General features: G+C 40.6%; 1 protein-coding gene across 2 annotated transcripts in view; it reads left to right on the top strand.

The window, feature by feature from the left end:
- Nucleotides 1-24,638, top strand: part of smtnb (smoothelin b) — a 309,229-nt gene that overhangs the window by 79,326 nt on the left and 205,265 nt on the right. For both annotated transcript variants that reach the window (XM_073065779.1, XM_073065778.1), the window contains exon 3: nt 8,041-8,134. In XM_073065779.1, the coding sequence (XP_072921880.1) occupies nt 8,041-8,134 (94 nt within the window). The remainder of the gene's footprint in view (nt 1-8,040; nt 8,135-24,638) is intronic.

Genomic DNA, 24,638 nt, shown 5'->3' with positions numbered 1-24,638 from the left:
TGGAAAAAAAGTTGAATTTCCCCATGGGGATGAATAAAGTATCTATCTATCTATCTATCTATCTATCTATCTATCTATCTATCTATCTATCTATCTATCTATCTAAATCCATAGGATGCTCAAAGCATCTGCGCAGGTTGACTGTGTGGTTAAGAAGGCATATGGTGCATTGGCCTTCATCAACCATGGGATTGAGTTTAAGAGCCGAGAGGTAACGTTACAGTTATATAGGACCCTGGTCAGACCCCACTTGGAATATTGTGCTCAGTTCTGGTCACCTCACTGTAGGAAGGATGTGGAAACTATAGAAAGAGTGCAGAGGGGATTTACAAGGATGTTGCCTGGATTGGGGAGCATGCCTTATGAAAACAGGTTGAGTGAACTTGGCCTTTTCTCCTTGGAGCGACGGAGCATGAGACATGACCTGATAGAGGTGTATAAGATGATGGGAGGCATTGATTGTGTGGATAGTTAGAGAGTTATTCCCAGGGCTGAAATGGCTATCACAAGAGGACACAGTTTTAAGGTGCTTGGAAGTAGGTACAGAGGAGTTGTCAGGGTAAGTTTTTTTTACGCAGAGACTGGTGAGTATGTGGAATGGGCTCCCAGCAACAGTGGAGAGGTGGATATGATAGGGTCTTTTAATAGACTCCTGGATAGGTACATGGAGCTTAGAAAAATAGAGGGCTATGGGTAACCCCAGGTAATTTCTAAAGTAAGTACATGTTCAGCACAGCATTGTGGGCTGAAGGGCCTGTATCGTGCTGTAGGTTTTCTATGTTTCTATGATATGTTTTATTTTCCTCTTTTTCTGTTGTGGTCTTTTTTTAATTGAGTGCTTAGAGTTTCTTGCTTTGTGACTGCCTGTAAGCAAACAAATCTCAAGGTGTTTGCTTATTACCAAAGAATTTATACATTCTTTGGTAATAAATGTATTTTGGTTGATTAACTGGTATGTCTTCAGGAGTCAAAATGGCCATTTATCTATTTTTTGTCCAGATATTAAATGTTAACATTTTCTGTCAAAATAATTACATAATGCTTCTTAGAAGGCCAAAAATTAGGAACATTTTAATCCTTGTTATTTTAAATCTGTATGCTTGTTCAAATCTGAAATCTTGGCAAACATGGATCAATTATTTCAAGTGCCACAAAAGCAGCTTGCCAGAAAGCTTAAAAATAACAGAAATTATAAACATGTGTGCTTAGGAAAAGATACTATTTAGTCAATTCATGAACTCTTGCACTGGTTTGAAAAGCAAGAGAATGGGAAAATGTAGATTAAAGTACAGTATAAGTAAATGAACTTGTTAAGTTTCCTCAGCTAGTTCATTGCATTCTAGCCTATCTTGTGTACCCTCTCAGTCTTCAGCCCGGATAGCCATTCAAAAATGCTGGTGAAAAACCTTGTATTTTTTTTGGTAACAAAGAAAGCCTTGAGTCTGCATTGGTGGTTTCTAAACAAATATGCAAGAGCAGTTTGGGGTCCTTGAGTGATTCACTGGAACTTTGATGATGCTGCTAATAGATAAGTGTCATCCAGTGGATGTGGTAGATTTGAATTTTTGGCTTCTGCATTCCACCCAGAAAGTTAGTTAGCAAGCTTAGGTCATAAAGTTAGTGCTAATATACTAATGTGATCTGAGATTTGATTATTGGACATAGCAAAGAGTGAGAATAAAATGATTCAATGGATACAATCTCACTGGCTCTCCACTTAGCCTTGGATCTCCCGGGCAATAGTACTACCTATGTCATGCGACTGTTTATTGACTAGCAGCTCAGTGTTCAACTCAATCATACCCTTAGTTCTAATCAAAAAAGTTCAGAAATCTGGGCCTCTGTACCTTCCCCTGCAACTGGATCCTTGACTTCCTCACTGGGAGACCACAGTCTGTAAAGATTGGAAATAACATCTCCTCCTCACTGACAATCAACACTTATGCACCTCAAGAATGTGTGCTTAGCCCACAGCTCTACTCTTTCTACACTCACTACTGTGTGCCTAGGCACAGCTCATATGCCATCTAATCTATTGTTGGCAGAATTTCAGGTGGTGACGAGGAAGCATGCAGGAGTGAGACAAATCAATTGGCTGAGTAGTGTTGCAGTAACAATCTTGCATTCAGCATCAGTAAGACCAAAGAATTGATTGTGGATTTAAGCAAGAGTAGGACACAGCAGTCCTCAGTGAGGGATCAGAAGTGGAAAGGGCGAGCAGTTTCAAGTTCCTGGGTGTCAACATCTCTAAGGATCTATCCTGGGCCCAACATATTGATGCAATTACAAATAAGGCGTAACAGCAGCCTTATTTCTCCGCAATATTTTTATTGTTTTTTTAAATCAAGAAAGCATAGTACAAAGGAGGCTTGCGCAGTACATAACAAATGTACAATTCACATCTATGAAAGAGATGCACCCATAGTACAATCATGCTTTGGTTGCCTCCCTGCCCCGACTTACCCCTCACAATTCCCATCTCCAAGCCATCATTGCATTAGCAAAAAGGGTTAAACAGAACCTTTATCCCCACAGAGCTGCATTGGTATAGAGAAGATGTATTTTCCTAACACATATGTTTACCCGTCTGTGTTTGTAGAATTCTACTGGAGAGTGCTGAAAGTCAGGGAGTTATGTCCAGAGGAAAGGAATAAAGGGATGAACCTTTAGTTTGGCTGGGAATTCTGAAAATATTCAGGAAAGGGTCCCCACACCTTTTGGAACTTTATGTCCAAATTGAGAGTTGAATAATGGATCTTTTCAAATTATAGACTGGACATGATGTCCCTAAACTACTGAGCATGGGTGGGCGGGGCAGCATCCCTCCACCTGAGCAAGACTGCACTCCTGGCCAAAAGAGAGGCAAAAGACAGTATGTGACCTTTGGTCAGACTTAGGTATGTGTCTCCCTCTCCGGAGGTGGTGAAAAGAGCAATCAAAGGGTTAGGTTCCAGATTGTAATTAAGTATTTGGGATAGAGTTTGGAAAACATCTTTCCAAGCTAGGACATGTCCAGTGCATGTGAATAAGGGAAGCCTCGCCCCTTTTGCATTTGTCGCAGCAGGGATTAACATCTGGGTAAATGCGAGATCATTTAGTTTTAGACATATGGGCCCTGTGTACGACCTTGAACTGTAACAAGCAGTGGTGGGCACATAAAGAAGTTGAGTTAACTAACTTGAGAACTGAATCCCATCCATCATCTGACTGTGAAAAATTTAAATCTTGCTCCCAGGCAGTTTTAATTTTGTCAAGGTGGGGGGGGGGGGCTCCCCTCAGAGCCGCTAGCTTGTCACAAATAGTAGACATTAGACCTTTGCGCAATGGAGCCATGCAAAGAAACATATCAACAACATTTGTGTCGGGTGCCTCAGAGAAGTTTGACAACTAAGGGCTGATAAAATGTCTAATTTGCAAATATCTGAAGAAATGAGTGTTGGGTATGTTAAACCTTGCAGACAATTGTTCAAATGATGCAAAGCAGTTGTCTATAAAAGGATCTTTAAAGCACCTGATGCCCTTTCTATACCAGTCTTGAAATGTTGATTCATGTATAGAAGGCTGGAAGAGGTGATTATGTAGAATAGGACTTGGAAGAGAGAAGCCATGGAGACCACTACACTTTCTGAACTGAACCCATACTCTCAGGGTGTGCCAGATAACAGGATTAGCAATTGGTTTAGGCGTAAGAAAAGGGAGTGCAGATCCAAGAAGTGCGGAAATAGAGAAATTCTTAAGAGTTCAGCTCCATTGCCACCCATATTGGGCAGTCAGATTGGTTGTGGAAATGAGACCAAAAGATGAGATAGTGTATGTTAGCTGCCCAGTAATATAAGCGGAAATTGGGTAGAGCCATGCCCCCTACACTTTCAGATTTCTGGGGATAGACTTTATTCAGTCGGGGATGCTTACCCTTTCCATAAGTAGGATGATATGACTGAGTCTAGCAAGTCAAAGAAGACTTTAGGAATGAAAATTGTTATGGATTGAAAAATGTATAAGAATTTAGGAAGGATGTTCATTTTGACAACATTAATTTGGCCCATCAGGGACATGGACGGGGTGACCACTGTGCTAGGCTCTTTTTTGTATGATTTAACACATTAGCGAAATTTTCTCCAAAAAGACGCTTATAATTCCTTGTTACTGTGACGCCAAGATAAGTAAATTGGTTATTCACTACCTTAAAAGGGAGGTTATGGAACTCTGGTGCTTGTGCTTCTCCATTTACTGGAAAAAGTTTGCTCTTGTGTAAATTAAGTTTATATCCTGAAAACAGGCTAAATTTGTTAAGGAGTGAGAACATGGGGGTTAAGGAGGTGATCGGGTTTGATATAAAAAGTAAAAGATCGTCACCATAAAGGGAGACTTCTGAATATGATTCTATATGTGTGTAATTGTTCAGTAAATTTTCTCGTAATTGTAGTATAACTGCTTCTGTACTTCCTAGAAGCCTTTCAGTTTCTCTGTAGCAGGGTATCTCACCACTTGAATCTGGCTGTAATGCAGGTTAATTGTTATCACTGCAATGTTGTTAATTCTAGTCGGAGTAGGAAACAAACACAATTTTGTTTTCTTTGTTCTTGAAATGCTTAATAAAATGACCATAGTTACCAAGTTTAATACCTCAGTTATGATTTCTGAAGAACCTCTGGAGCAATACCATCAGATTCAACAGGACCTAGCTTTTACAATCTCTGTCAATGATTTGGCTGAGAGAACCATATATAATATTTCCAAGTTTTCTGATGATACTAAGATAAGTGGGATTATTAAAAACAAAGTGACTGTAATGAAGCTAACTGAATAGCTGAGAGTATGGCAAATGCAATATAGTCTAGAAAAATGTGAGGTGAGAAAGCAGTAAAGTATTATTGAATGGTGAGCGGTTGGGTAGTGGTGATGTTTCAAAGGACTTCAGTATTCTTCACTTGATATGTGGAATTTTCTACTCAAGGGCTATTGAGGCCCTGACACTGAATTCAATAAGAACAATCATTGATAGATTCAGTATATTAAGGCTATGTCCACACTAGACCGGATAATTTTGAAAACACTGGTTTCGCGTAAAAACGATAGGTATCCACACCAAGCGTTTCTGAAAATACCTCCGTCCACATTAAAATGGGTATTTGGGCGTATCTCCTCCTACTGGGCATGCACAGGACACATCTACAGAAAACAAGCGACATGTTTGGTGTCGAATCTTGCTGTGAAAGTCCACGTTTGTGCTGTTACAGACTAGAAAAACTTAAAAGGAAATTGCCAAATGACGGACAGCTGTTGGCTCTTGCGCAGGAGGACTTAAAACTTTTTTTAAAAAAAAACAAATACTGGAACATATAGAGGCAACCGACAGGGAGTTCACAGACAGTATGACCCGGCTTACGATGAACGTTGAAAAACTGACTAACTCTGTTGCAATAATAAAGCACCTTGTTAAATGTATAAAACATGTCTGCATCAGTGTTAACTTGTATTTCCATACAATGTTACATTAGGCTGTTACACGTCTATTGTCAGAAGTTCTTGCATAAATAGGTAAACCACCTTCATATAAGCAAGGACAGAAAACAGGGCAAAGTGAGTATACTTATTTATTCAGTGAGTTGTGGGTCAAAGTATTTGGTGAGGTCATTTCTAATTCTTCTGGCTTAAGTCTCGTTGCTGTTGGTTCTGAAATTGTTAGGTTGTGTGGGGGGTTGCGTTCAGGAAAAATGCCGCCATCTGTTCTGGCACGTCATGACAGTGTTTCTAGAAATCTCCGGTTACCCCGTCCACACTACTCTTGCTCAAGCAGCGTTTTCAAATTTACATACTCTGGAAGGCGTTTTAGAAAAGCTCTGTTTTTCCAGCTTATTCTTCCAGGTGAATTCCCTCCACAGACCTGAGCTTGAAGTAGTCAAATGTGTGCTGCATATGTTTAACCAATCATGTTCTGTCAATTTTATGTTGGCTTCTTTCTCCCGCTTTTGATTTAAAAAACGGAGACCCCTGTTAGATTGTAAAATCAAGTAAATCCTGGTTATCAGTTTCTTTTTAATATTACCTTTATACACATCAATGAATATATTAATCAGAATTAACCCTTTCTCTCCAATAGTTTTAATATTATTAAAATATTGTCTTAGTTGAAGATATCTAAAGAAGTCTTGTTTCTTTAAGTGATACGTTTCTGAGTTGTTGAAAGGACTCAGACCCTTAATGGAGGATATTGTACAGTATGAGGTGATTCCCTTACTTGTCCAATGTGTAATTCTACCATCCAATTGTGCTGGGAGGAATTCTGTGTCATGTGCCACCCAATGTAGTATTCTTACATTTCTTTCAAATTTTGTGTCTTTAAATTCTTTATACCAGTTTTCTGCCATTTTTTTATCCTCCATTATAAACTCTCGCCTCTATCCATAAGGGTTCTACATTTGGGTATTTTGGACATTGAAGAAATCAAGGCAAATGGGGATTGGGCAGGAAGATTGTGTCTGAGGTGAAACAGCATTTGTGGTCTTGTTGAATGGTGAAAAAAGCATATGCCACCAAATGGCCCCCTTCAGCTCCAATTTTTTAATGTTCCTATGTTTTTATTTTAAAGGATAATGGGGGGGGGGGGGAACTCAACAACTTAGCATATTGTAATCTAAAGTACTTCCAGCAATGGTAGGATGCTTATAAATGGAGATGAACAAGTAGTTGACAAATGCAAGGTGCTTGGCAACATGGGCTGGAAAAGGTTGAATAGATGGCTGAAAGTTTTAAAGTTGAGGCATTGCTAGACTAGGAGACAATTTGGGTAAATGGCCTCTGTGGTAAATGGGCACCATGCATGTTAAATATAGGTAGCAGATCTTACATAAGTTCCAGTACATAGAAAATATCACATTAGGGTAATCTAAGAACATTGAATAGTCAAGTCCATTGAAAACAAGTTAAGGTTTTAGCAGTAAATAAGCTATAGTGAAAGCACAACAGAGTGGTGTTGGAGGTGAAGGTAGGTGGTCAAAAGCTTAGCTCTCTGTCAGATTTGACAGAAGATTTGGATGACATCATGGAAGAGCAGGTCATAAACATAGGAGATTCTGGAGCTGCTAGAAATCCAGAGCAACACACACAAAATGCTGGAGGAACTCAGCAAGTCAGGCAGCATCTGTGAATAAACAGTTGTCACTTTGACTGAGAGCCTTCATTAGGACTGGAAAGGAAAGGGGAAGAAGCCGGAAAAGAAGGTGGAGGGAGGGGAAGGAGTACAAGGTAGGTGAAACCAGATAAAGGGGATGGTGGGTGGGTGGGTGGGATTTGAAGTGAGAAACTGGGAGGTGATAACTAAAAGAGGTGAAGGCTGAAGAAGAAATCTGATAGAAGAAGACAGTGAATCATGGGAGAAAGTGAAGGAGGAAGGGTACCTGACAGAGGTGATGGAAGAGCAGGTTGTTAATGAGAAACTGGTGCGTTCAGTGAGAGATGTTTCGATTACACTGAAATAGGCAATACTGTACACTGAAAGTAGCAAGAAGCAAAGAAAGGGTAGAGGATAGTCTGCTTATGAATGCATGCATATTAATATGATCAAGTGAATACAACTGGGGGAATAAAGAGCCATTGGAGAACAGTGGCATGAGCTGGCATTTTATATTTATCTCTGGGATGTTGAAATCGGATTGTTGCAATGCTGACAGCCACATACTGTGATATGTTTATGAAGAAATCAAGATATTCAAAAGTGTAGATAATGACATCAACTTGCATAGTAAAATAGGCAAGACACAAATTAATATTGAATTAATTGAATCGTGCAGAGATTAAGCATTGGCTTTGTGAGCCACAGGACATAAAAGTGTCTGAGGCAAAATAAATGGAGGATGTGTACAAAAGGAAGTGAGGGTACAAAGGTTTGAAAATATTTTATGAAATCTACTAGTAATTTTTAAAAGATTACATGTGTATGTATAATGCCCCTTAATTCAATATGGAGTTTGATTGTGAACTGCTATCTTTGACCCAAAAGCTTGATGTTTTAATTTTCCTTTCTGAATGTTTTGACAGATCTCACAGACAAGAAGAAGATCAGAAAGGGTCCTTGGATAAGCTTTCAGGAAAACTAGAGTCCATTGATGACATTGATGAGCTAACAACATTGGTGAGCAGAATTATTTCTTTGACAATATGTTAATATGTAGCTTCCAGTAAGATGTGTACAATCGCAGCGACTTGTACAAGGTCAGTCAAAGATGTTATTGTCTTTTTTAAGTGTATTGTTTAAAATCGCAAGACCCTGCTGGACATTAAAACTTAGATTGATAAGTTCTGCAGGTCTACCCCATTAGTTTATTAGCAGAGAAGCTGAACGAGCTGTACTTGGTGCAGATCATGCTGCTGCCTGCATCAGAGAGGCGTTGGAAGAGTGGGTGCATGAAGGCGGTGTTCAGTCTAACAGCCAATGAGCATCTTAGTTGCTTTTCTTGTGATCGCAAGACCTGTTGGACATTGTTAATATGGAATGCTGCAAGTCTGATTCACTGATTTATTGGCAAACAGTGGGGCAGCTGCATAGACTAGTCTTCAAGCATTGAGAGAGGTGTTGGAGTCAGTGCACTCCACTGGAGGTGGTATGATGCGGCATTGGAATTGGTGCTGCTCCCCAGTGTTCACTCAGTAAGCTGCATTGTGTTCAATTGCAGACTTCTGCAACTTAGGTTCTTGGACTATTTTTTTTTGGTGTGACTGTATTTTACTGATATCTTGTATGTACTTGCTATCTTATATGTGCTATATGTGCCTTGTGTGGTTTGTGACTGTTGGTACCTTGGCCCTGGAGGAATGCTGTTTCATTTGGCTGTTTCATGTGCGGTTGAATGACAATTGAACTTGAACTTTAAACATTACATGGTATTCCAATGTACAGGTTGGAATTTTTTTGGCAGATCGCTCATCATAATAGAAGTCAATTTTTATTTGCAACTACAATGAAGTAAGTTGCCCAGTTTTTGACCTAGATTGATAAGATGTTTTGACCTGACCAGTTTAGAATGTTTATCTACTTTAGTACCAGCACATTACATTGACAATCACTGTAAATTTCCAACATCATTGTCATAATTTTTCAAATTTTGGTTGTACTTCTATTATTTTTTTGAACTATTTTTGAGTTTGTCTTCAGCTTTAATGATTGCCAGTTTTGAAACCAAACAGAAGAAATGCTTGATTCAATCCTTAATCTGGCAGTATAGATGCTATAATTAGACACAATGCCCCAAAGCCCCAAAACCAAAGTGGGAATGAACTGTCAATTTTCCTGCTATTCAGTGACACCATATGATCCTTGGGTGAGGATGGATTGTTGGCCTTCTCCATCAGCAATCACCATGCAGTATTTCTCAAGAATACAAATGTTCTGGAGTTCATCTTTAAGTTGTCTTCAGGCTGTTTACAGAAGTTGGTAGGAAAAAATGTATTCTCTGTTCCTTATGTATTTAACAATTTTGCTTTCCTGTGAAAGTCATTAGCCTGCCACTGATCATGTCCGAGCAAGGATGTCATCTTGTCAATAAGTTAATTGGAAAAAGAAAATGAGCATAATTAATAAAGATGTGCAATGGGAGTGAATTAATTAGCTATCTTCACTATTTTGTTTCTAAAGTTCCAAATAGGAAAATTATATTTTCTGAAGTTTGTAGGGATGACCACTGGGTGGTGCAATAACCTAGCTTGTTATTTCTGGTTTTGCAATGAAAATCAAAGAATCCCTTTCTGTAACACAAGTAAGTCTGCAGATGCTGAAAATACAAAGCTACACACTCACAAAATGCTGGAGGAACTCAGCAAGTCGGACAGCGTCTATGGCAATGAATAAGCAGACAACGTTTCTGGCTGAGACTCTTTTTCATTACTGGAAAGGAAGCGGGAAGACTCCAGAATAAAAAGATGGGAGAGCGGGAAGGAGAAGAGCTAGAAGGTGCTAGCTGAAGCCAGGTGGGCAAGAAAGGTAAAGGGCTGGACAAGAAGGAAACTGATAGGAGATAGGGTAACACACACAAAATGCTGGTGGAACGCAGCAGGCCAGGCAGCATCTATAAGAAGAAGCACTGTCGACGTTTCGGGCTGAGACCCTTCGTCAGGAGATAGTGTAGCCCATTGGAGAAAGGAAAGGAGGAGGGGACCCAGGGGGGAGGTGACAGACTGGTGAGAAGATGTAAGAGGCCAGAGTGAGGAATAGAAGAAGGGCGGAGGGGGAGAGAATAATATTTTTACCAGAAGGAGAAATCGATATTCATGCCATCAGGTTGAACACCACTTTCAGTATTTTGTTAAAGGAGACCAAAGTAAATGCAGTTAAGTTTCATAAAATATATCCCATTAGGAAAAAGTAAACCTTTTCTATAAGACTGAGGAAAAACTGCTTTGCAGAGGCTTTTTGGTATGCTTCATTTTTAAGTTCAGAAAAACCTTTTGGGGAGCATCTGTAAAACTAATTTCCAATAGATGACTGAAACTAACTTTGAAGAAATTGCAGTGCAGAAAGTGGTAGTTTAGTCCATTTATTTTATTTGTCATCTGCAGCATTCATCATTCCGCAAAACTTTTCTGTACCCATATCTTCATTTTAACAACGTTTCTAACTTGGTCTTCAGAGTTTACATAGTCATCTGAATCTAGCGATGTATTGCACAACCTCAACTTTCACTTTAAAAAAAAATATTTTTCTACTCTGTCCCAAATGTTGTGTGTTTAGTCAGTTATGTCTTTTGTTCTATGATTCCTCAAGTGGAAAAGGTTGCTTATGTGTCCTGTTCCTGCAATATTAAAATAAAACTGTTGTCTAAATCCTATCTTTTGGCCTTAATTTAAAGTAGTAATCTTGGAATACATTGCAATTACCTCTCTGCATACCAATCTTTTTCAGAAGCCTCCTTTTTAAAACTTCACAGTACAAATTCTATTATCTTAACCAGATAATATAATTAAATCATGAATGATAACTTCTCAGTTGGTCCATTAGTCCACTTGTTTGTCTCCACGTGGGACCATATCAGCCCCTGCATTTTCTTTTCTTATATTGTCCAGACTTGCTGGACTCTCCTTTTATTTCATTTCCTACCAGTTAAGTTTGCAGTAATGCATAGAGTTTCAGCATCCGTTTTTCTTTCCTCCAGACAGACAGACATACTCCACGGCAATTATCTATAATTACTCCAAGGATTTATCCTTTGCTCCCTTGTTTTTCATCCACATGATTTTTATTTGTGATCCACATTATGTAAATGTTTTCTTTAATGGCAAATGTTGTGGTCAACATAGGTTGAGTACAATGTTGTGCAGCTTTCAGTTTGCAAATGAGCTACTGTAATATTAGTGCTCTAGTTCTTAAAGGAATTTCAACTTCCAGATGCCACTTTTGTTGTGGGTATACAACAAAAATGACAGAAAAGTGCAGAGAGACTTACTCAGGACAGAGGAAAACAAATTTCTTCACCAGGATTGTCATGAATGTTGGGAATTATCCACTTAAGAAGGCTATGGAGTCCTGATAACCGTGTGTATCCAAGAAAATTGATCAATTTTAAGATACTAAAGGAGTTATTGGATCTGTTAGTGAATTAAAGTGAGCCTGAGATATAAAATCAGCTGTGATTCAATTAAATTCAATTAAATGATGGAGCGTGATCGAGGTGCCGTGGCCTAATCCTCCTCCTTGCATATTCTTATGGTTTAGTGTAATTTCACTTTTAAGTTGAATAAAACACTTTTGTCAATATTTGAAACTTTGCGTAAAGACAAATACATTTTATAGAACTATGAATAGTCATGTTCATGCAGCAGTCCTTATTTTAGTCCAAAACATTGAGGGAAATGATCAAACTTTTGAGATAAGTGCTATATATTTGTATTCACAACAGTAAGAGGTAAGGTAGTGTTATAGCTTTGCATGTAGGCTATGTATATTGTTTCCAGTGTCTACAGTTTGGATTGCTTTAGCTGATGGCCCTTACATAGAAATGCAGATTGTCCATTGAGTCATTGTGTCAAAGAGTAATGCAGCATGGAAACAGGTCCTTTAAACTAACTCATTCATGCAAAATAAGATGCATGAGTTAGGCTGATATTCCTACATTTGGGCCTTACAGTATCCTGCTGAATCTTTCCTCTTAATGTACCTGTCCTGATGCCTCAACTACTTTCTCTGGTAGCTCATTCCTTATATGCACCAGCAAGAAGTTTGTCCCTCAGATTCCTTTTAAAATGTTTCTGCCATGATTCCAGTTGTTTATTCCCTATCTTGCTCCCAATTTCCGTTGATAGTGTCATGGTTCCAATCGTTAATTTCCCAATTGCTTCTAATTCACTTTGATGACAGCACACCTGGTTTCCATGTAGAACAGCCGTATAAGAACTTTGGCATCACAACCACTAGTTGCCAGTTTGTTGGTCTTTTTTCCTGTGAGTAAACTACGTTTCCTGACCGATTAGAACCGTTTGTTCTAAGTTTAGCTCCAGTTTCAAGGTTTACCTATGAGACTCCGTTTCTCTGAGTCAAGGCTCCGTGTCAAGTCTCTGAGTGAAGGCTCCATGTCAAGTCTCTGAGTCAAAGCTCCGTGTCAAGGTTCCATATCAAGGCTCTGTGTCAAGATCTCTCCTGCTTGCTGTTCAGCGTTTATGCCCATGTAAACATCCAAAGTCAGTCTCCATGCCTGTGTCCTGCACTTGGGTTTGCTTCCTTCGCTCCTTATAACAGAACGAACTGGCCACAATGAACCCAGCGGACACAAATACCCTGCAACAAGCCCTCACCAGCCAGGGCTCACTACTGGGTCTGCTCGATCGACTTCTCCAGGATGTCATGGAAAACCTTCGTTCCCTGTCTGCTAATGTAATGAAGATCGGTGACCAGGTGGACCATATATCCACTTAGTTTACCCCTTCCACTCTGACAACTGTGTCAAACCAGTCCAAATAGTCTGTAGTGGCAACCCCCTATGTGTCAGCAACACCCCCGCCAAGGGAGTCACACATACCTGAACCAGAACACTACGCTGGGGATTTGGGGAAGTGCTGGGCCTTCCTTCTTCAATGCTCCTTGGTGTTTGATCAGCAGTCACCCACGTACTCCACAGACAAGTCAAAGGTAGCTTATATCATGGGGTTGTTGCAGGGAAGTGCCTTAACGTGGGCTACAGCTGTCTGTGATAATCAACCAGAGATCTGCTCTTTTCCCACCTTTATTGCGGAGATGAGGAAGATCTTTGACCACCCCGTCCGTGGTGAAGATGCTGCTAAGCGTCAACTCACTCTCCATCAGGGCTCACGCAGTGTCACTGAGTATTCCGTGGAGTTCCGGACGTTAGCGGCTGACTCAGGGTGGAATGATGAGGCACTCCAAGAGGTATTTCGGGATGGTCTCAGCGTCAGGGTGAAAGACGAGTTGGTGGCAAGAGATGACACCAGCAGCCTATATTCTTTAATCTCCCTAGCCACCAGGCTGGACAACCATCTTCGAGAACGCCATAGGGAGAGAACTAGTCATCCACCCCCCTTGGCTACTCTATGGCACTCTGTACCATCTCCCACCAGCAGAAGCTTGCCTTCTCCTCCAGCTCCTAGAAAAAGCTCCCAGCCCAGCCGTTTCCACCACCTTGGGAGAGGAACCAATGCAGCTGGGACAGAACCGTCTTTCTCCCACAGAGCAACCTCAGAGATTCAGAGAGCGGGAGAATTTCTCTATTGCAGCCAGTCCGGCCATTTCTGTGCAACCTGTCCCCTTTAGCCAAAAGGGGAGGCACTAGTAGAAAGGGGGATCCTGGTGAGCCAGACAACATTTCCTTCCGTCCCCCGAACCCGGATGCAGATCCTACCTACCTTATTTATAACCAACAATCCCTGCCTCTGTCAGCTCTACTGGACTCCAGTGCTGAGGGAAACATCCTAGGTGAAGACATAGCTTCCCGGGCTGGAATTTCTCAGGAGCTGTTGAGTACCCCTCTGGAAGCCCGGGCACTAGATGACAGATTTCTGGCCTGGGTCACACACTGCACACCACTCCTGTCTCTAATTCTCTCTAGGAACCATCGGGAGCAGGTACAATTTAATTTAATTTCCTCACCTCAAGCTGCTATAGTTCTTGGGTATCCTTGGTTGGTCTGCCATAATCCTCACATCGACTGGTCCACTGGGAAGATAGCCAGCTGGAGCCCGCTCTGTCACTCCACTTGTCTTCAATTGGCCCTGTGAAAGTCACTGCGACCTATCCAAGGTTCCAGCAGAGTATCACGATCTGAGAGAAGTGTTCACCAAACAACGGGCTCTTTCCCTGCCACCACACCGCCTTTATGATTGTGCTATTGACCTTCTCCCTGGAAGTCCTCTGCCCACCAGTCGGCTATATAACTTGTCGTGGCCAGAAAGGGAAGCAATGGAGGCTTACTTAAATGAATCTCTCGTGGCGGGTATTATCTGACCCTCATCCTCCCCTGTCGGTGCAGGTTTCTTCTTTGTGGGGAAGAAAGACAGTTCACTGTGCCCCTGCATTGACTGCTGAGGCCTAAATAGCATAACCGTAAAGAACAAATATCCACTACCCCTTCTCAACTCTGCTTTCGAACCACTTCACGGAGACACCATCTTCTTCAAGTTGGAACTACGAAGTGCCCATCATCTGGTCAGGATAAGGGAGGGACATGAGTGGAAAACAGCGTTCAACACCCCTCTTGGTTACTTCGAATACCTGGTCATGCCATTTGGCCTCACGGACGCCCCTGCCGTTTTCCAAGCCCTGAGAAACGATGTCCTTAGAGATTTTATTAACCGCTTCATGTTTGTTTATTTGGATAACATCTTAATCTTCTCCAGCAATCTTCAGGAATACAACCAACATGTTGTCAGGTTCTGCAGAGGCTTTGGGAGAACAAACTATTTGTAAAAGCTGAGAAGTACAAGTTTCACATTCCTTCAGTCAGTTTCTTCAGATAAATCACGGAGAGCGGGTAAGTGAGGGTGGATCCCGAAAAGATCCGGGTGGTGGCGGAGCGGCCTACACCCATGACACTCAAGCAACTCCAGTGATTTCTGGGGTTCGTAAACTTTTATCATCGTTTCATCAGGGATTACAGCCGGGTGGCAGTGCCCCTTACTTGACTCACCTCTCCTAAGACCCCTTTTTACTGGGACCCCAAAGCGGATGCTGCTTTCTTGGAGCTGAAGAGGCATTTCACCTCCGCTCCCATCCTGGTTCAACCAGACCCCTCTTGTCAATTCATTGTGGAGGTCGATGCCTCTGACTCTGAGGTGGGAGCAGTCCTCTCCCAACGTTCAGAACCTGACCAAAAACTTCATCCCTGTGCCTTCTTTTCTCGCTGGCTGTCCCCCGCCAAACAAAATTACGATGTAGGGAACTGGGAGTTACTGGCGGTCAAGCTTGCTGTGGAGGAGTGGAGGCACTGGAGGGAGTGGAATATCCATTTACTGTCTGATCTGATCACAAGAACCTCACATATATCCAAACCGCCAAACGCCTGAATTCCCGCCAAGCCTGTTAAGCATTATTTTTTGGCCGGTTCAGATTTACACTCACCTATCATCCAGGGTACAAGAACTGGAAGCCAGATGCTCTCTCCCGTCAATACATTTCCGAGGAGGGCCTTCCCTACCCTAAGACCATCCTTCCACCATCCTGTGCTGTGGCTGCCCTCACCTGGGAGATCGAGACCATAGTTAAAGAGGCCCAATGGATTCAACCTAACCCAAGAAACGGACCCTCCAATTGCCACTTTGTGCCTGATTCTGTTCAATCTCAGGTTCTCAATTGGGGCACATGTCTCGTTTCGCCTGCCATCCCAGGATCGATTGGACTCTGACCACCTGAAGAGACATTTCTGGTGGCCCTCCATGGATGCTGACACCCGTTCCTTTGTCTCTACCTGTTCTGTTTGTGCTTGTGGAAGAGCTGCTCTAAAAGGCCATCTCATAGGCATTCAACAAATTCCCTCTCTTATGATCCGACACCTACTTGATTTTACTAACCCCTTTGCATATTGAAGTCCCTCATTACAATTGTGATATTACCCTTATCACATGCCTTTCCAGCTCCCTTTGCAATCTCAACCCTACATCTTGGCTGCTATTTGGAGGCCTATATATGATCCAATAATGTTTTTTTAACCTTGCAGTTTCTTAACTGCACCCACAAAGTTTCAACATTCTCTGACCCTATGTCACCTCTTTCTAAAGATGTAATTCTATCTCCTACCAACAGACCCAGACCATTGCCTATGCCTTCCTGTCAGTCCTTTCAATAGAAAGTATATCCTTAGATGTTAAACTCCCAACTATGACCTCTTTCAGTGTTGCCCACAGCATCATACTGACCAATCTCTAATTGCGCGAGGAGTTCATCCACCTTATTCTGAATGCAACATGCATTTAAGTACAGCACCTTCAGTACTGTGTTCTCGCCCTTTTGAATTTTGCTTCTGTGGTACAACTTAACTCTTTGCACTGTCTGCAATTGTACCCAATCATTGGATTGTCCTTCCTGACATTCATATTACATATTACATGATCTACTTGTAAACCTGCTAGCTCACCCTCAGCTCTATCATCCTGGTTCCCAGCCCCCTGCCATAGTAGTTTAAACCACTCCCTACAGCTCTAGTAAACCTGCCTGCAGGAATATTGGTCTCCCTTGGATTCAAGTGCAACCCTTCTTTTTGTACAGGTCACACCTGCCCCAGAAGATGTCCCAATGATCCAGAAATCTGAATCCCTTCCTCCTGCTCTAATTTTTTCAGCCACGCATTTATCTGCCACCTCATTCTATTCCTATCCTCACTGTCATGTGGCACAGGCAGCAATCCTGAGGTTACTACCTTTGAGGTCCTGCTTCTCAGCTTCCTAACTCCCTGTATTCTGTTTACAGAACCTCCTCCCTATTTCTACCTATGTCGTTGGTACCAGTATGTACCACGACTTCTGGCTACTCACCCTCCCTTTTAAGGATATTCAGAAGCATCGCAGACCCTGGCACCTGGGAGGCAAAGTACCATCAGTGTTTCCTTTAATAATGGCTGGGGTCACCAGTCTTGTAAAGACACTGCCCGGAAGAAGGCAATGGCAAATTGCTTCTATCAAAAAAAATTTCCCAAATAATCATGGTCATGGACTGTGAATGCCTAAGTCATATGACATGGTACATGATGATGATGATGAGGATGATAAGGTTGACATCAGTAATTAGATGAGGAGACCACTTGCAAGATATACAAGTTTTCTGATGATACAAAGCCAGTTAGTGGTCTAGGCTGTGAGGATAATGTGGACATGCTTCAAGTGACTAAAACAGACTAAGTGAATGGGAATGGACAAAATGGATTGAATATGATGTGGGGAGAAAGTGAGGCTATCATCTTTGGTAGGAAGAAACAATAGAAAGGCAATGGATTTTTTAAATGGTGAGAGATTGAAATGTGTTGGTGCTCAGAGAGATCCAGCTATCTTTCTGTGCAATGCTACTGGACATTAATGTGCAGGATACAGCAATAAATTAGTAAAGCAAATTGGTTTTTATTGTAAGACATTTTGAGGTCTAAAGTAGAGTAACTTTTCTTAGTTAATAGGGCCCTGGTGGGATAGCATCTGGAATAATATGCAAAGGTCTAGTGTCGTGGTTTCTTGAAATAACCAGGAGATGAAGAAGATTCTAAGAGAAATTTAAGCCTTTATTTGCAAACAAAAGCTGAGACAATTAATGAACATGCCACTAATTACCTGCTGAGCCTAGTTCACAGTATTCTTTATAGTAATTTCTTATCTTAGTTTTATTAGGATATACTTGTTCTAGTGCCTTGACTGGTTCTCATACCATCACGCCATCGCACAATCCTGTCTAGTCTACTCCTCGGAACACGAGTCCCCCTTCCCGGCTTTGGCTGGTTTTCATACCATCACACCATTCCATAGCCCATACTTGCTCTAGTCTACTCCCTGGAACACGTGTCCCCCTTCCCGGCCTTGACTGGTCTCCATACCATCACACTACTCCACGATTCCATCTACCACTGTTATCTCGACATGCTTACTTTCACTGTTAGCTACATTCTTAAGGCACTGATATGTTCAATAGTACAGAGGCAATACAGAGATTACATTCTGGCCAATAAATTAGATACATAGCAAATAGCAAACACAAGGCTGGTCACATAGTTCTGACCACACAGCAAACGTTGCAACTTTATTCTCCAATACTAGTCACCCTCTAATAGGATATACTTGCAACTAGAGGGGGTGCCTTAGATTTTCATCAGATTGATTCCTGAGATGGTGTGTTTGTTGTTCAAGTGGGAATGAACAGACTGAGCCAATTATCTTGAGGTTAGAAGAATAAAGGTGATGCAATTGATGAGGTGGATCCCAAGTTGATCTTCTTCCCCAGGCTCTGGTGTCTAAGATCGGAGCATGCAGACTTAAAGGGACATTCAAGAATCTCAGGCATATAGAAGTAAGAGAAATAGACTGTGCTATGTTGGTGGGAAGAGTTAGATCGATTGTGAAGGTTTAAAAAGGGCAGTACAGCATTGTGGGTTTTAGAGGGTTGGCCATTAGAGCTGAGTATTTTCTTAACTTAGAGGGTAATGAATATTTGAGGGCTCTGAAGCATATGTCATTGTGTATATTCAGAAATCAATAGATATTCAGTTATTAATGGAGTCAAGGGATATAGGATTAGTGCTGATATGAGGTACAAGTCATGTAGAACAGAAGCAAGGGACTGAATAGCTTATTCTTCTTTATATTTCTTCTTTTAAAATGGTCAAAGATTATTTTGGTAGTGTTTTTCCATACTTTACCTAAAGAGGGAGGTGTCTCCAATGTTTATTAGTATGTATAGGACAGCAAATCTACTCTTTTTACATGGCAAAAACAAATTAATTAATGATTTTAAACAGAAGTGTTAGAAAATAGATGTCGTTCAAGTGCACCATTTAAGACACTCCATATTCCACCATTGTAACATTTCTGTTCACCTGCCATTCTCATCCCACCTCAGAATTAGATTCTGAATTATTCACAAGCTAGCTGCATTGAAAATGCTATTCTTAATAATTTCAGTAGAATAAACACTTATGCAGGACAATTTGCCACTTGATGTTGCTTTATGTAAATGAATGATTAAGCATGGTATAAACTACAAATTGTGAATCCAGTGCATGATAAAGATTTGTACTTATTCAAATGCTGAAGCATTCTCTGAAGGGTAAATGCAAGCTTATTTTCAGCTACTGATTTAAATCACAGCCTTTTTAAAAGTCTGTTTTGCCTGAAGAATCAGTTATGATTTCATTGTAGTAGGAAAAGTAATACATAGAAATTTCTGCTAGAGAAGACTGTTTGGCTTCCCATTGTTCTTAAAGTACATCCAGGTAATTTTGGAACATGCTGCATCAATCACCCTTTCAGGCAGTGCCTTGCAGATGCTCCTATCCTCTGGATGAGAAAGCTTTTCTTGTCTCCCTCCAGTTTCTCAATTAGCTAATTTCAATATATGCCTTATGGATTTGTCCCTCAACCACTATCCAAAGGAAAAGATCCTTTCTATTTAATCTCTCAAGGCCCCTATAATTGAATACATTTGAGTTGTGTCTCTTTAGCGTATCTTAACAACGGTTTGCTAATACTAGCATCATCCTGGTAAATTTCATCTGCACCCACTTTTGTACAAACATTTGTTGCTTTCTTTTAGCTTTCAAAACACATTTGTTGGAGCTCTGTGTGGGAAGCAATGGAGAGTGTTGAAATAGCTGAGAAGAAAAAGAGGAGCAAAACCATACTCAGTAGGAGGTATTTTTGAGGAACTCCATTTAAACTTCAACTTCACAGAGAAGCAATGTTAAAATCTATACTTTATCAAGTAGCCTGTTACAAGTAATTTAACCTACATTATTCACAATGAAATAGGCAGATGAGAAAAATCAGAACCAGTGAGGTACATTTTAAGGCGTTCTAGAGGACAGAGACAAAAAAACTCAAGAGAGAATTTTGGGGCTTACAGAGAAGATAGGAGTGCCAGTTGTGAAGCAACTAAAATATGTAAGAATGGAAGAGAATAGTAATAGAGAGATCATAAGAGGTAGGAGCAGAATGTGGCTGTTCAGCCCATCAATCATGTCATTCAATCATGGCTGATTTTCCTTTTCTCTCTCAACCCCATTTCCCACCTTCTCTCCATAACCCTTCATCCCCTTACAACTGAAGAACCTATCAATCTCTGCCTTAATTCTACCCAGTAATGTGGTTTCCACAGCTCTCTGTGGCAATGAATCCCATGGATTCAACACCCGCTGGCTGAAACAGATAATCAACTTGCTTGATGTTTCAGCTGTCTAAACCTTCAGGTAGATTGTATGTGGATTTGAGATAGTATGTGGTATATAAAGAAATGTGAGTTATTGTGATTCCAACTGTTAACATCCTCAGCCATACAGCAGAAAGTGGAGGAAGAGGAGTGGAATACTGTTAAATGAGAAGATCTAGGAATTCGATCTTACAACAATGGGAGAATAAAAAAATCATGTTTGATAGTTTTATGGCAAGGAAATAGTTTTTTAGCAGCTAGAAGAGACAGGTTTGGGAGGAGTTGTCTTGTGGAACTGTAGTTGGCATAGTTCTGGAAGGCATTTTTGGATGAACTGCTTTTGAACTCTATCATTTATGGGTACTGTTGATTAGTGCTACTCAAAAAGAATCTGGTTTATCAGGTTTATTATTGGGTCATGAAATTTGTTATTTTGCAGCAGTGGTATAGTGTAATGCATAAAAATTAATTGAAATTGTTACGTTGACTGTTCTATTCATTATTATAAATTACTATAAATTACTATGATTGCACATTTAGATGGAGATGTAATGTAAAGATTTTTACTCATGTATGCGAAGGATGTAAGAAATAAAGTCAATTCAATCCAAATTACTATAAGAATACGTGTACAAAAATAAATAATGCAAAAAGAGCAAAATAGTGAGGTTATGTTCATGGGTTCAATGTCCATTTAGAAATCTGATGGTGGATGGGAAGAAACTGTTCCTAAAACATTAAATATGTGGTTTGGGGCTCCTGTACCACCTCTCCAATTATAGTAATGAGAAGAGAGCATGTACTGGGTGGTGAAGGTCTTTAATGGTGGATGATACCTTCTTGAGGCATCACCTTTTGAGGATGTTCTCTATGGTGAAGAGGTAAGTGTCTATGTTAGAGCTGGCTGAGTTTACAACCCTCTATAGATTTTTCCGATCCTGTGCATTGGCCCCTCCATACCAAACAGTGATACAATCAGTCAGATTGCTCTCTACATTATATCTGTAAAAATTTGCTACAGTCCTTCATGGCATACCAAATCTTCTCAAACTCTGAATGAAATATAGCTACTATCATGCCTTCTTCGTAATTGCATCCTTAGACATGAGTGAGGTGTCCAAGGATTGGAAGGTAAGAAGTTATTTTAAGGGATTCTAAATTATTGGAAGGTATTCTTAAGTATTTATGTAGACGGGGCTGATTGGGGATAGTAATCATGGCCTTATGCATAGTAGACCTTGTCTAACCAATCTTATAGAGTTTTTGGAAGAGGTTACCAGGAAAGTTGATGAAGGAAAGGCAGAGGGCATTGTCATTGTGGACTTTAACAAGGCTTTTGATAAGGTTGGTTAAGAAGGTTCAATTGCTTGGCACTTGGGATGAAATAACAAATTGGATTCGACATTGGCTATGTGGGAGAAGCCAGAGAGTGGTAGTAGATGGTTGCTTCTCTGACTGGAGTCCCGTGACTAGTGGTGTGCCGCAGGGATTGGTGCTGGGTCCGTTGTTGTTTGTCATCTACATCAACAATCTGGATGATAATATGGTAAACTAGATAAGCAAATTTGCAGATGACACCAAGATTGGAGGTATAGTGGACAGTGAGGAAGGCTGTCAAAGCTTGTAGTGGATGATATCAAGCTTGAGGGGATAGTGGATAGTGAGGAAGGCTATCAAAACTTGCAGCTGGATCTGGACTAGCTGGAAAAATAGGTTGGGTTGGTAAAATAGCAGATGGAATTTAATGCAGACAAGTGTGAGGTATTGCACTTTGGGAAAACAATGCTGGGAAGGTCTTACACAGTGAATAGCAGGGTGCAGTAGAATGGAGGGATCTGGGAAAACTTCCATAATTCCTTGAAAGTGGTGTCACAGGTAGATAGAGTTGCTAAGAGAGCTTTTGGTACATTGACCTTCATATGTACAGGAGTTGGGACGTTATGCTGATGTTCTACAGAACATTGGGGATGCCCAGTTTGGAGTGTTGTGTGCAGTTCTGGTCACATACCTACATGGAAGATATCAAAAAGATTGGAAAAAGTGCAGAGAAAATTTACAAGGATGTTGCCTGGACTTGAGGACCTGAGTTATAGGGAAAGTTTGATTAGGTTAGGACTTCATTCCCGAGAATGTAGAAGATTGAGGGGAAATTTTAAAGAGTTATACAAATTTGAGAGGTATGGATGGGGTAAAAACAAACAGGCTTTTCACACTGAGGTTGGGTGAGACTAGAACTAGAGGTTATGGGTTAAGGATGAAAGGTGAAATGCTCAAGGGGATCGTGAGGGGAAACAGCTTCACTCAGGGTGGTGAGAGTGTGGAACAAGCTGCCAGCGTAAGTGGTGGATGCAAGTTCAATTTCAACATTTAAGAGAAATTTTGATAAGTATTTGGTTGGGAAGGGTATGACAGTCTATGGTCCAGGTCAGGTGGATGGGACTAAGCAGAATAATTGGTTGGCATGGGCTAGATTGTCCAAAGGACCTATTTCTGTGCACTAGTGTTCTATGACTCCATGCTGGGCCTAAGATAGATCTTAAGAAATGCTGACTCCTAGGAAGTTGAAGTTGCTCACCTTTCCACTGTGGACCCCTTTATGAGAACTGCTGTGTGTTCTCTAAATTCCCCCTTCCTGATGTCCACAGTCAATTCCCTGACCTTACTGATACCGAGTGCAAGGTTGTCGTTGCAACACCATTCAACCAGCAGATCCATCTCACTCCAGTACACCACCTTGTCACCATCTGAGATTCAGCCAACAGTAGTTGTATCATTGGTGAATTTTATAGATGGCATTTGAGCTGTGCCTAGGTACACAGTCATGAATGTATGAACAATAGAGCACCGAGCTAAGTATGTATCCTTGAGATATGCCTGTGTTGATTGTCAACAAGCAGAAGATGTTATTTCTGATATCTACTGACTGTGGTCCCAACTAGGAAGTCAATGATCCAGCTGCAGAGCATTAACTAACAACATCTGTACTACTTATCCATTTCTTATAAATGTTTTCATCTTCCATTGCTGAAATAAGATACTCTTCATAATCTTCAGGCTTTTTGCTCTTTTTGGCAACATTTAAAATCTTTTACTTTGATCTAATATTATATTTTATTATTTATTATTATTAATTGTAATACCTGCACTGTTTTGTGCACTTTATGCGGTCCTAAGTAGGTCTGTCTAGTGTAGTTTTTGTACTGTTTCATGTAGCACCACGGTCCTGAAAAAAGTTGTCTCGTTTTTACAGTGTACTGTACCAGCAGTTATGGTTGAAATGACAAGAAAAAGTGACTTGACTTGATCTTTGACTTTTCTTTCTAGTGATGCCTGGACTGCTCTTACTGTTGGGATATGATGTCTCATTTGCTGGAAATTGTGTATTAGTTCTTTAAATATTAGCCTTGTGTGCATTTATATCAAAACTTTTAAAAGAGTTTCCATTTACCACAACCAGTTCAAACTGCATATGGTCAGCTTGTTTTGTATATACAGTGGATTCTGGTTAATTGGGACACAATGGAGCCATTTTGGCCCAATTAGCCAAAGTTTCATGGAAATAGTTTTAAAAAAACAAACTGCTGCTTAACTGAGTTACAAATTGTTTTTTAAAATGAAATATAGAACAAATTAGAACACTACCAATGTTATTGCAGTACTATAAAACTGTATTGGTTCCTAATAGTTATCAATGAAGGAATTCATATAGTGTACATTTCCATGTTCTTGTGATTGTAAATGAACAAAATCAGTGCAGACACCTAATGTAAATAATGGATTGCCTTCATTGCCTCCTGCATAAAGTACTGTAGTGTCAAAAATCACTGCCTTTTAATTCGGCATCGGTCGGTCCAAGTGACTAACATAACAGAAGCATAAGCAATTGACAGTAGGGTTGCTCTAAACATGGTGTAGCATCTTAACATCTACACAAATGCACCCGACTGATGCTAGTTAGAAATTGGTGCATCCTTCAAATCTTAATTTTTATAGTAACATTCAAGATAACTGTCGGTACCTTCAAATTCTTCATAGTTCCTAACTTGTTGAAGTAGTGAAATCATTTCATTTTCACTCCAGGCTATTTCTCGCATCTCCATGAATGCTTGAATCTGCAGTGAGCAAAGCAGTTCAGAATTGTCTTACTGCTTATTTCTTGCCAACTATCAGTGACAAAAATCACGGCTTTTGAACATAAAAACATACAACTGACGCTATTTAAAAACTGATCACTCTAAGTGCAGTGTAGTGCCTAACGGCCACACAAGTGAATGCGACTGATGCTGTTTAGAAACTGTTCAGT

Source organism: Hemitrygon akajei, chromosome 14, assembly GCF_048418815.1.
Source record: "Hemitrygon akajei chromosome 14, sHemAka1.3, whole genome shotgun sequence".
NCBI classification, from domain to species: domain Eukaryota; kingdom Metazoa; phylum Chordata; class Chondrichthyes; order Myliobatiformes; family Dasyatidae; genus Hemitrygon; species Hemitrygon akajei.
Note: the sequence above shows the minus strand (reverse complement) of the source record. Positions and strands in the feature narration are given on the sequence as shown.